The sequence below is a fragment of the Pseudorasbora parva genome, chromosome 19 (assembly GCF_024679245.1).
Source record: "Pseudorasbora parva isolate DD20220531a chromosome 19, ASM2467924v1, whole genome shotgun sequence".
In the NCBI taxonomy this organism is placed as follows: domain Eukaryota; kingdom Metazoa; phylum Chordata; class Actinopteri; order Cypriniformes; family Gobionidae; genus Pseudorasbora; species Pseudorasbora parva.
This window is the reverse complement of record NC_090190.1, coordinates 34,365,055-34,378,445: the sequence shown is the minus strand read 5'-3', so window position 1 is coordinate 34,378,445 and position 13,391 is coordinate 34,365,055. Positions and strand designations below refer to the sequence as shown.

Genomic DNA, 13,391 nt, shown 5'->3' with positions numbered 1-13,391 from the left:
CCGTCCTTGTGATATGTTATATATGTGTTCAGAATGGTGGAGCTGCGAATGGATCGGGAGTTGGCGGAGTCTCGCTTACGGCAGCAGGAGGATCAGCTAGCTCAGCTCCAGGAGGAGCTCAGACGAATGCCTGAAAACTTCCCTCAGTCTGACACAGTGCAGCTAGTACGTATGATTGTGGTTGCTAACATTAGCCAATTAGCCATTTATATGCTTAAATGGTACATAAGTTAACATAAAGTTTCTGCCAATCTCACATTAATCTTTAGTACCTAAGAGTAGTATTGTATCTTTTATATCGCCAAAGAGTCTTTAGTTTTATCATATTTATACGATTTTTTCTGAAAACAGCCGGACTCGTGAAAGTGTGCAGTGAGTGGAATTAAAGAGTCATGAGCACACTCAACACCTATGACACACTCACACTCTACATCCAGGCATTATCCCTGGATAACTTCCGATTCACTATACATTCGCGTTGTTTACATTTTATATTCACTTACGCGCCAACTGGTGACAAAACACAGACATTTGATGCAGTTTCACTCACCGCCTATGGGTTCGACTCATGACCGGGAACAAACAAACACACTTGCAGAACTCCGTTGGTGCTCCAAAAAAAATAAACCGCATCCACTGTTTCGTTAAACAAAGTTATCTTTTCCTCAGAAACACACTTTTTTAGTGACTTTGTTGATTTAGTGTTCTAAAAACAAGAATGTGTGAATGCAAGTCTATGCCTTGTTTAAAGTGCAAATAAATGTGAATTCAAGATAATCAAATTAAAAATGGTATGGACAACATTAGATACACACTGCATCTACATATACATACAGAAGTTGACAAACATTTGGATGTGCCTTCTTATTCTTTTATTATGATTACTGGTATTCTAAATGATTGAAAATAAAGTAATCAAAACTATGCAATTACCTAAATGTACTACAATTTGTACAAAAATGTACAAATAATTTAGGCCATCCATCCATCCATCCATCCATCCATCCATCCATCCATCCATCCATCCATCCATCCATCCATCCATCCATCCATCCATCCATCAACTCAATCAAACGTTTGACTTAATCTGCTTGTTGGGGTTTTGTAAGATTAGTATTCTTTGTAAAGATGTTTTGGACCAATGTCTGATTGGAAAATTGAATTGAAATTAAATTGAATTCGTTTTTTGTTAATCATTCCAGTTTTCTTTTCTCTTTAGGACTTGATGACGTTGCAGTCAGAGCTGTCTGAGTCTCTAATGCTGAGGCAAAAACTGGAGGACACACTCAGACAGAGGGAGCGAGAGCTCACCGCTCTGAAAGGGGCCCTGAAGGATGAGGTAGAATCCCATGATAAAGAGATGGAGGCCCTCAGAGAGCAGTACAGTCAAGATATGGACACCCTGCGTCAGAGCATGGAGACCGTCTCACAGGTGAACATACACTTCAAGACAAATCCCTTCAGGGTGATGAATGCCTGTTTCTCACATTCCTTAAGGGAATTAACTTGGAAGAGAGAGGTTTTATTACTTGTCATGGTTTTTCATGAATCATGTTTCATGAATCTGGATGGGTGTACAAAACTAAAGTTTTACTGTTACCACCTGTGTCTTTTTCCCTGGCCTTATCCACAGTCTCAGCTGGAAATTGAGGAGGAGCGTCAGAAGGTGAACTCCTCCATTTTGGCTCTGGAGGAGGAGCTGGAGGGATACAAAGAGCAGAGTGACCAATGGAAGGAGCAGCTTAGCTCCGCCAACCGAGAGTAAGCTGACACATCAAGCGTCAACATTTGAAGAATGTTAATATTGGTGATGCCAAAATGTTGGTGAATCCTGATGAAATGAGCTACAGTGATAATTGGTGATGTGATGTGGGTGGATCCAATGTCAAAATTAAGAATGCAGATGCAATGTGGGTGCAATAAATCCCGCCAATAATGTTAGGGCATCCAGCGTTAGGAACGGCCACTATGACCAACAAGTCAGTGACCCTGCAGCTTTTACAATTTGCATATTTTAACAGGGCATAACATATCCATTACTATGCAATAGTACAATACAGTTCAAGTCCGTATTTGTCTAAGGTGTCAAGTGATTCATCTGTAATCATATACAAACAACCTTGTGACCAACTCCCTTTTTTAACATTCAGTGTCTTCTGATCCTGTAGGCTAAAAGGTCCACATTTCATTAGCCTGATTTATTATTTAAAACATAGGCCATGTTATCATCCTCTATCCAAATCACACTCACATCAGAATTTTTAATTTTTTAAATTTTTTTAAACATGTTTTTGATGTTATTTATACTATTTGATAAAAAATATATATTATAAATATTACAAAAATTTAAGACAACGGATGTAATTTATTCCTGTTATGGCAAAACGGCATCATTACTCCAGTCTTGAGTGTCACATGATCCTTCAGAAATCAATATAATATGCTGATTTATTGCTCAAGAAACAATTAATCTTATTATTAATGTTAAAAACAGTTGTGCTGTTTATTATTTTTGTGGCCACCTTGATACATTTTTTTTCCAGGATTCTTTGATGAATCTTTTTTAACATTATAAATACTATCACTTTTGATCAATTTAATACAACCTTGCTACAAATAGAATTGATTTCTTTAAAAAAAAAAAAAAGTATGGATTTGACATGACCTATATATCATAATATTGTCCCACATGTTTCATAGTATTTATAGTGTTTTATATGTTGTCTTAGTTTGTTTACATTTGTGTGTGTGTGTGTGTGTGTGTGTGTTGTGTGTGTGTGTTTCTTGCCATGTGTTCATGTCAGATATGCTCTTGAATGTTCATTGTTGTCTTTTTATCGTATGTGTTCACTCTTGGTTTGCCAGACGAGGGCAGTGCAGCGCATTTCAAAAGTGAGACAGAGTCCTAAATGAGCACAGCTACTGACGCCACAGGCAGAAACGAATCCTCTAATCAAATTAACCATGACTGATCAAGTTTAAATCAGTAATCTTTCATAGAATCTCAACCTAGAAATACTGACACACTAAACTAGAGTCTATTAACTTAAAGGCTAATAAAAGTCAGCTATGATTAACACTAATCCAAATCCTTCAATCTTACTGGCTGAGCTGGTACATCAAATCTAATCACTCAATACTTGAATTCTACTAATACGTCAAAAGTTCTTATCCAGGTGATCCAAATGGACACTCGTGTCTTGACCAAATTTTCTTTTATGACATGAATCATTTCAATTCTGTCTCAGATTCCAAAGTAATACATATTCTTCTATATGATGCTGATTCTTCTGCTGGATGAATCATTTTAGTGGCTTTCCGCACTAACATTAGTGAATGTGGTGTTGTGTGTTGGTGTGTTTTAATTTGTGGTTGTCTCATTGGACAGGCTGATGCAGGCTCAGCAGGAGAAGAAGCAACTGGAAGAGAAGCTGCTCGCAGTTAAGCAAACCGATGAAACCGATTCAAACCCTTTAATGAAGGTACGATACATAAAGAAATGCCACAATCTAAAATCTCTGTTCAATGTGACACCTGTCAATGCACTGGGAATGCTGTATTTTGATACTTAGTTATGTTTTCGAGTCTAGAATAACTGTAACTTTGCATCTTCAGGAGTTACAGCGGTGCAGAGAGGATTTAAAGAAAGCTCTTTCAGAAGTGGAAAAACAGAAAGTGGAGGCAGCAAAAAAGGAAGAAGAGCTTAAATCGGTAACAAGAGCCAATGAGAAGCAAGAGAAGGAGCTGAAGGCAGAAATCGACAGACTGAAAGACCAATTAAAGAAAGAGGAACTTGCAAAAGCACTGGAGAAACAGGTAATTCTAAAAAGGTGTTTTTGCTTTAACCAGCCGGGTTTATTTAGTTTGTATCGTGTTACAAGGCGCTGCTCATTGGTCTAAAATTTTGCTCTACCTAGCTGAATTTTAAAGTGCCCTTATGCTATTTTGAATTTTGTTTTGGATGTCTCCTACAATAGGTTTATATGCATCAAAGGTAAAAAAAAAACACTTCAGTTTTCTCATTATACATTGCACCTCATTTCTCAAAGAGTCTGAAAACGGTTTGTTTCTAAGATTCAGTCTCTAAACCTTACTGCAAGCTTCTCTGCTCTGATTGGTCAGATGGCCCAGCCTGATTGGTCTATCAGTTACCATATCTGAATTTCAGCTGTTCCTCAACTCTTGATACACAGGGCATCATTTTTCCCATATTAATTTGAGTTCTCATTTTTTTGAGGAGCACGCAAAGTGGATTTGCTTTAGCAGTGCAGAAAACAGTGTCTTCTCGACATGCTGACCTCACAAACCCAACTCTTCCAGTCTCAGCTACATACAGTGTTTGAGGGTCAACGTAGACATTGTTTGCATGCAATAAATGAAGACTAATGGCTGGTATAATGCAAATTTGTTACATTGTTACATATGGATGTAACAGGATGTGAGACTGGAATTGACTGGAGTATGCAGTTTCAGCAGTTCAGAATCTATACTTTCAGCGACAATAACTTTGTTCTGCACTTTGTTCTTTAAAATTTTGCAGAATTTTCCATTCACAAACCACTATATTACACTGCATGAGGGGTAATATTCAAAAAAGCACAACAGGGGCACTTTAAATATGTTCTGATTAACTGGGATTTTGTCGCTTTATACAGCTTCTCAATTTTCTTTAGAACAGAAAAAGTATTTGGAAATGTAATTTTTATTCCTTTAATCTGTTTACTCCCTGTTTCTATAGCCTTTGATGTCAGAGCAATCTCAGGATACTGGAAGCAACCTAGAACTGCAAGAGGCCAATGCTCGCTTGAGAGAGAGAATAGCCCGCATGGTAAAATATCCCTAAAAATGCCTATAAATCATGTTCATGTAAATTTATTAGCATTTTGCTTTAAAATGTTTGGTATAACCATTCATCTCATCTGCTTTAGTTTAGTATTCTATGTATAGTAAATTAATGTTGATCTTTCTTTTCGTCCTGGTCTCCAGACACGCCTGCATTCCAGCGTTCCTGACAGCAGCTCCTCAGATGTTCTGGAGGAGGAGAACCGGAGCCTGAGGAACCAGCTGGAGGAGTCCCGCCGTACGGTGTCTCGGATGGGTCAGGAGAAAGACGAGCTCAACAGACGGTTGGAAGAGAGGGAGAGAGAGAGGGAAGCTCTGAGACGCGGCAAGAGCGAACTAGAGGAGCAGAAGAGACTGCTGGACCGATCTCTGGAGAAGATTAATAAGGAGGTATGTGTGTGTTTTTTGTTCAAATAAAAAAAGCTTATATTATTAATTTACATAATTTGTACACTAATGTTTAAAAGTTTGTGGTTAGTGCAATTTTGTGTGTGTGGGTGTGTGTGTGTTTGTTCGCCAAGACTGGATTTATTTGATTAAAATACTTCATAATATTATTGCTTTTGCTGTGTTTTTGCAATTCCAAATTACTTCATAATATTTTAATGCTTTAAAATTTAAAAATGTAATTTATTCTTGTGATGCAAAGCTGAATTTTCAGCATAATTTCTCCTGTTTTTAATGTCATATTTCCTTCAGAAATCATTCTAATATGCTGATTTGCTGCACAAGAATAATTTTTTATTAATAATAATATTATATAAAATATATGTTGAAAAATATGGGTAACCAAAAAACTGATGGGCCCCATTGACTTCTATAGTATTTTTCCGCATACTATGGAATTCAATAGGGCCTATCAATTGTTGGGTTACCCATACTTTTCAAAATATCTTTCATGTTTAGCAGAAGAAAGAAATTTATACAGGGTCAGGGAACAACTTGAGAGCAGAGTACATGACAGAACAAGTACATGATAGAACATGTACAACAAGTACATGACAGAATACATTTTATTTTTGGTGAACTATCCTTTAAGTACTACAGATCATCTCATCCTCATGGACTGCAGCAGATTTGCCGGTTTTTGCTGTGAGATGTTACCCCACTCTTCCACCAAGATATTTGCAAGTTCTTGAACATGTCTAGTTTGGCACTGCAAGAACGATCAGCCGTCTTTCCAGTCTCCCTGCCTTCCTTCTTACATTACGGCCATTGCAGAACATTGTTTAACCCTTTTCAATAAAGATCTGTGAAGTTTATTTTGATTTTACAAAATGATATCTAAAAAACAGTATCCTGAAAAGGGGATGTTTCTTTCTTTCTATCAGATGGAGAGTATGATGGGAGAGTCGCGTCAGTCAGTGCAGGTTCTTCAGTCTCAACTGGATGAATTCAAGGACCGTTCTCGTCGAGAGCTGCTGGACGCTCAGAGAGTCGGTAAAGACCGGCTGATTGAGCTACAGAGAGCGCAGGCTCTCCTCAAAACCACCCAGGAGGAGGTGAGACAGACCACATTTCACTAGATAGATACACAGTGTAAAAGTACAACAACTGGGAATAATAACTGGGAAAACTAGGTAGCTGCTAGAAGAGGTGTTAGTGAGGCCAGCAGGGGGCGCTCACCCTGTGGTCTGTGTGGATCCTAACACCCCAGTGTAGTGATGGGGACACTATACTGTCAAAAGAGCACTGTCTTTCGGTTGAACCGTTAAACCGAGGTCCTGACTCTCTGTGGTCATTAAAAATCCCAGGATGTCCTTCGATAAAGAGTAGGGGTGTAACCCTGGCATCCTGGCCAAATTTGCCCATTGGCTCCTGTCCATCATGGCCTCCTAATAATCCCCCTATCCTGATTGGCTTCATCACTCTGTCTCCTCTCCACCAATCAGCTGGTGTGTGGTGAGCGTTCTGGCGCAATATGGCTGCCGTCACATCATCCAGGTGAATGCTGCACATTGGTGGTGATTGAGGAGATTCCCCTTCTATATGTAAATTGCTTTGAGTACCCAGAAAAGCGCTATATAAATGTAACTAACTATTTATTATAACATAGTGTTTATAAATCAATAATTATAGCAAAGATACTTACATCATCAAAATCAAGACAAAATGTTCCTACTGCCCTCATCCATCAGCACATGGACCATTAACATCTATTGTTATTAACTTTTGAGCCTCAAGGCTCTTAGATCCGGCTCTTATTTGAACCTACAACATTTCAGTTCAGAACCCAGATCACACCAGAGGAACTTTGTTTGTATGTTTCTCAGGTGTCTCGTCTGAAGAAAGATCTGCTGTCGTGCTCCGAGGAGAGAGACAGCGCTCAGCTGGATAAAGAGCTACTGAGCAGTCGTCTCAAACACCTGGAGAGTGAGCTGGAGGCTGAGAGGAGCTCACAGACGGACCGCAGCCGAGAGATCCGCCTGATAGAGGTAACTGTAGGTTTGGCACCGGGACTTTTGAGTGGACCAATTCGACTGCACCCCTGCACTCTTGAAATTTTTTGAGAGGCTGCATCGACTATTCTTGTGATCAAGAGTGAGAGGAAATGAGAACAGGGAGATGCTTATTGGGTAGTTTCAGTGATCTACGTGAATTAACCTTTAGAGATGTTTATAAAAAAAATCACATTTTTGTTTTAGGACAAAGTGAAGACATTAGAGATTGAGTTAGACGAGGAAAAGAGTGGAGCGGAGCTGCTGAATGAACGCATCACTCGCAGTCGAGAGCAGGTACATGGTGGCACAGTAGTTAATGGCTGCTTTCATTTTTCATATTGGTTTTTGCTGTGTTTGCAAGCAACCAGTATAGATTTTTATTTTTTATTTTTTTTCCTTTTTTTTCTAGGTGGATCAGCTCCGTTCTGAACTGATGCAGGAGCGTTCAGCCCGACATGATCTTGAGATGGATAAGAGTGCACTGGAAAGACAGGTACAAGCAGACACCTTTTTAATAGACTTAAATTAAGATAATTATTTTAGAAATAATTAAAGGTGCAGTAGATGATTTCTGAGATAAACTTGATATGTTAGATTAACCTGAATAAACACACCCCTCCCTTCATTGCTCCTCCACCAAAATGCACAAATATGAAATGCAAGAGTTGATGTCTCTTTATCATAGTGTAAGCGAAGCAAAATAAAGCTTACAAATATTGCAAAAATGATGAATGCATCACAAAGAAGAACAAAAAATGTACATACAGTATGCGATTTATATACAAGCAAGAAGTGGCAGCAGGTCACCAGCTCCAGACAAACAATGACACTCAAACCCAGTGTTACTCACGTATGGAGCAGAAACAATGCTGTTTCCAGAGCTGGAAAGCTTTTCTAATATTAACGCGGGTCCTAAAGCTCTTGCCTGATCATAACCCTTCTTTATCCAGTGATATTCCTCTGACCTTTTCTCTTTTGTAATGTCTCTCAGCCATCTTTCTTTCTACAGTCATTCTTCAAATCTCCCTCTTGCTCACTCTCTCTCCTCCCTCATTATGAGTGGACATGCCCCTTAGTGCTGATTGGCTACAGGTGTGTTGTGCTGCTCGGTCCGATCCACTTTCAACAGCATTTTTTTCAGAAATCACTCACTGCACCTTTTTAAGAAGCCATTTTTCTTTTAAATGATGCCAGGAGGAGATTATGCCTATTCCTTTTTATCCATTTATTTATTTTTATATCAATATTTTTTTGGTCAAGTTGATATTATTTGGAGAGTTTCCAAATTTAATTTATTATTTTTTTTACGAGTTTATCCCCAGATTTATTTTTTTTTTTTATTTGGAGTTTTTCCAGATTTTTAAATTTTATTATATTTTTATTAATGTTTCTAGATTTATTTATATGGATTTTTTCACAGATTTTTAAAAAAATCTATTGGATTTAAATTCTTTTGAAAGTTATTAGAATTATGTCAGATGGATTAGAAACTGTAAAAAGAAATATGTTAGTTAAAGAAATTAGTTTAACACATGTTTAACACACTTTTGTCACCATCATACTTTTATTATGTGTTTAAAAACTTTGAATATTTGTTTGTTGTGTCTCTTGTTCTCTCAGATGAAGGAGTTAAAGTCTCGTATAGCCGATATGGGCACTCAGGCGCGCCCCTCTGCTGGGGTCACGATGCTAGAACACAAGGTTCAGGAGCTGGAGGACTGTTTGCGGAGTGAAGAGAGGTACACACACTTCATGGAATATAGATACTGGATAAGCACAAACACACACTCCTGTCGTGAATCGGCACCTAACTGGAAATTAATGAATCCATTGCTTTTTTTGCATTTAGAGAGAAAAACACCATTCTAGCTGCTCAGAGGAGATTGGACAGGAAACTTAAGGATGTGACGGCCACCCTGGACCAGGAGCGAAATCAGCACGCTGAACAGAGAGACCAGGCAAGCACACACACATGTAGTATTCATATTCTTTAGGGTATGTACTTATAAAAAGCTATTTTTAATGATGTCATTCCTGTAAATAATGTGTAGATGTAGCTATACCAGCGGGGGAGTGTGTGCATCTAAACAGCTGCTGTGTGTTTGTGTCTTTAGCTGTCTCTGCGGGTGAAGGCTCTGAAGCGTCAGGTGGACGAGAGCGAGGAGGAAGTGGAGCGTCTGGAGGGCGTCAGACGGAAGGTTCTGCGGGATCTTCAGGAGCAGCGGGAGATGCAGGAGGCACTGCAGGCCAAAGTCATCACTCTGGAGAATGAGCTCAAGTGAGTCTCCATCAAACATAAATGACTATAGGGTTCATCTGTTACATGTACAACTAGAAATAATGTAATTAGATTTACGGAACTTAATTACAAAATAAATGTGACTGGAATCATTTACAGTTACTGAGAAAAAATATGTAGTTAAAAATGTGTTTCAGTGCTGTATGATAGAAAGAAACTCATACACACACTTCATACACATTAGGAAGGTTACACGTACGTGTGTGTGTGTGTGTGTGTGTGTATGTGTGCCTATGTAAAATTTAAGAGATAAATACATTTGAACTTAGCACTACATATATATATATATATATATATATATATATATATATATATATATATATATATATATATATATATATATATATATATATATTATTTATAAAGCACTTTGCATTTTAAAAACACATTTTATATATATGTGATGATTAGTTGAAATGTAATTGTAGTAGTTATTTTTTTACTTTATTATTTTAAAGTTATTTATCAGTTTTAATTTTGTATAATTTAGTTAAAATAGTCATGACAAGCAGCACAACATTTTGATGTAAAAGGCCTTGCAGGGGTTCAGATAAATCTATTTTTGAAATGGTTAATGAAATTGTACCCTCTAATTTAACCAAATCACTCAATGATTAATTGTTTAATTATATGAAGGCACTACATGTAGAATTATATATCAATACTATTATTTGATCAATTTACTGCCACTCATTTGATACTGGAAAAATACACAGTCTTGAAAACATCTGAGAGACTGCCACGCTTCTACAAAATGTCAACAATCAGTAGTGTATGTTTAGGTTTACATCCCACCATTGATGTCACATGTACTTGATATTGATGATTATTTACAGTAGCAGTCTGGCCACTAGAGGGTGCACTTACAGTGCTGATCTATGGCAGATGTTGGTCTCTCTAGTCTGAAGTGTGTGAATATTTTTTATGTATTTTTTGTTAGGAGGAAGGTTCAGCAATCACGGCGTCCAACTCTGGGAAGCACCTTGAGTTCTGAGGAAGAGGACGGTTACTCTGACTCGAAAAGCATCACGTCTATTCTCACTGAAACACCACTTCAGACCACCAACTGTTAAAGGCTGAACGAGAAGGGGAAAATATCTTTTGCACACATTTGATTTTGTTTTCTTGTAAATGTAAAAATAACAAAAGGCATGATATTGATCATATGTATTAGAGGGAGACATGAAGGATACAAATGACATGAATTTAACACAGTCTGAAAAAGCTGTTGTGGACTGCTAGGCTAACAGGAAGTGATGTCAGGTGTCTGACAGGGGCCATTGTGAAAGATCTGTCAACCAAAAGCTCTTTAGTATTGTTTTTGTTGGTTAATTCTGAAGGAAATTCGTTTTTTTTTTTTTGTTCTTAATTCTGTGTTTATGAGTGTCATGTTGTTTGTTTGAGACATTTTGATTCTATATTTGATTTCTATAAAATATGCTTTGGATTAAGGAATTTAACTTAATCATATTACCAAAATTTCCAGTGGTAATGGAAAAAATATAAATGAAGAAATGTATCTTTATCCCTTTTGGGATACTTTATCTCAAAATGTTGGACCCTCAAAAAGAAAGGCGAAATTTCAAATGAAACTGCCGCAAGTGTTCGTCTTATTTTTATCTTTTATGTCACTAATATGAATAATAATGAAGGATATTAAGAAGGCTTCTTTTTGTGTTGCTTTCTAGCAAGTTTACATTTCAGAAATAAACTTGCAATATGAATGACACTTTTTGTGCCAAGAAAGAAAAAGCAAAACATCTTTTGATGTAATGGCTTCAAATATATAATATTTGCCTTAAATTTTCATACATTAAGTCCGCTGATAAAACTGAAGCTGCTTTTTTTTTGGGTCATTTTTCCAGAGACTTGTTCTACTGTATATTCAGATTTATTATCAGATAATAAGTAATTTGCAACTCTTAAAGAACTGATTTGTTAAAAAAAAATCATATTACACGGTACACTATTAGATATGTATATACTGTCCTGTGTTTAAAGTTTATTCTTCCACTACACAGTAAAAATTTTGAACTTTTGTCATGTTACTCTGCAGTTTTTTCCCTTTCTCTCTTTGTGAATTGAATGCTAAATTATTCTGTCTTTCCTTTATGTCAGTTATTTCTTAGCTTTAGTCAGTGTCCTCCTGTAGACACTAGCAGTTTTTTTTTTACCATAAAAAGCAAACATAATTGTTATTGTTAGGTTTTCTTAAAATATAGGTTTAGTCTTTTAAGTGAACCATTTTTTTTTTTTTTTAGGACTGCAGTTATTGGAACTTTTTTGACCATTAATGCTTTGAAATTGTAAACTGTGTTCTTCCATATGGATAAGTCCTTCAGGTCACACTTTATTTTAAGGTGACATAGTTACATTGTACTTACTCAGATAAGTACTGAGTAATTTACTACATGTATTTACCCTAGAGTTACGGTTTGGTTTATAGTTAGTTACTTGTAATTATGCATTGATCCTTTTTCAATTTATTTATGTATTTTTATATTTATGTAATTGGAAACAACAGCAACTCAGACACCAAGTGGTGGGCCACGTAGAATCACAGAGTGGGGTCAGCGCATGCTGAGGCACACAGTTCACAGAAGTCGTCAACTTTCTGAAGAGCCAATAGCTACAGACCTCCAAACTTTGTGTGGCCTTCAGATTATCTCAAGAACAATGCATAGTGTTCCAGTGAAAGGAACTCTTAAAGCTTCAGCATACCAAAAACATTTTGGACAATTTCCTGCCCCCAATTTTGTGGGAACAGTTTGGGGATGGCCCCTTCCTGATCCAACATGACTGCGCACCAGTGCACAAAGCAAGGTCCATAAAGATATGGATTAGTGAGTTTGGTGTGGAGGAACTTGACTGGCCTGCACAGAGTCCTGACCTCAACTTGACAGAACACCTTTGGGATGAATTAGAGTGGAGACTGTGAGACAGGCCTTCTCGTCCAACATCAGTGCCTGACCTCACAAATGCTCTTCTAGAAGAATAGTAAATAATTCCCATAAACAAACTCTTAATGCCTGTGGAAAGCCTTCCCAAGAGAGTTGAAGCTGTTATAGCTGCAAAGGGTGGCCCAACTCCATATTAAGCTATACGGATTAAGAATGGGATGACATTAAAGTTCATGAGCATACAAAGTCAGGCGTGAACTTTTGGCAATATAGTGTCCAATTTTTGCACTTGAATTGGCTTATTCTTTTAAAAATGAAGCATGAGTTTTACCAAGTGCTGAAGTCATTCGTTAATTTATTGACATATTGCCAGTTTCCACTTGGATATTTTAGTAATACATTGCTAATTCTCTTTAGTGTATTTGTCCTGTTTTGATTTGTTTACCTCGGAAATGGATTGATTTTATTTTTTTATTTTGTCATCTTTGTTTTAAGGAGATACAATTTGTGCTTCGCTCAATACATGCTCAGACAATATTTACATGTGGTTTATGTAGCTTCATAGGGTTTCCTGTAAAATGACACAAATATTTTGTTTTTAGACCACTGTATGTGTGTGTATAGGAAGCTTTTCAATTTGGGTAGGCCAGGCAGAAATGGTACCAGAGCAATTTAGTTTAAATAAATTGCTTTGTGTAAAACAAATGGCAAAGTGATGCATATCTCCAGAAAGTAAAGACTCTTTCAAATGGAACCAGTCAGAGCTCCTCCAAAGACATTTAAAATGTAAAGTATTCATTCTACACGGTCCGCAGAGATTAGTTAAACAATATTTAGATGAATCAAAATATGGGTTTTATTTAGCCTTAAAGTAAGCATTGTTTATCTTTGAGGATCACAGTTTGGTGC

The 13,391-nt window shown here is 37.1% G+C and overlaps 1 protein-coding gene across 3 annotated transcripts in view; it reads left to right on the top strand.

The window, feature by feature from the left end:
* Positions 1 to 11,621, top strand: part of cgnb (cingulin b) — a 28,316-nt gene extending 16,695 nt beyond the window's left edge. For 2 of the 3 annotated variants that reach the window (XM_067425636.1, XM_067425637.1), the window contains exons 6-21: positions 33 to 165; positions 1,220 to 1,432; positions 1,634 to 1,761; positions 2,866 to 2,892; positions 3,389 to 3,482; positions 3,616 to 3,816; positions 4,739 to 4,828; positions 4,987 to 5,232; positions 6,174 to 6,344; positions 7,116 to 7,277; positions 7,488 to 7,577; positions 7,693 to 7,776; positions 8,904 to 9,022; positions 9,133 to 9,241; positions 9,398 to 9,561; positions 10,523 to 11,621. In XM_067425636.1, coding sequence (XP_067281737.1) covers positions 33 to 165; positions 1,220 to 1,432; positions 1,634 to 1,761; positions 2,866 to 2,892; positions 3,389 to 3,482; positions 3,616 to 3,816; positions 4,739 to 4,828; positions 4,987 to 5,232; positions 6,174 to 6,344; positions 7,116 to 7,277; positions 7,488 to 7,577; positions 7,693 to 7,776; positions 8,904 to 9,022; positions 9,133 to 9,241; positions 9,398 to 9,561; positions 10,523 to 10,655 — 2,164 coding nt within the window. In that variant the 3' untranslated portion in view covers positions 10,656 to 11,621. The remainder of the gene's footprint in view (positions 1 to 32; positions 166 to 1,219; positions 1,433 to 1,633; positions 1,762 to 2,865; positions 2,893 to 3,388; positions 3,483 to 3,615; positions 3,817 to 4,738; positions 4,829 to 4,986; positions 5,233 to 6,173; positions 6,345 to 7,115; positions 7,278 to 7,487; positions 7,578 to 7,692; positions 7,777 to 8,903; positions 9,023 to 9,132; positions 9,242 to 9,397; positions 9,562 to 10,522) is intronic. The other variant, XM_067425638.1, reaches the window with a different exon arrangement.
* Positions 11,622 to 13,391: the final 1,770 nt, after the last annotated feature.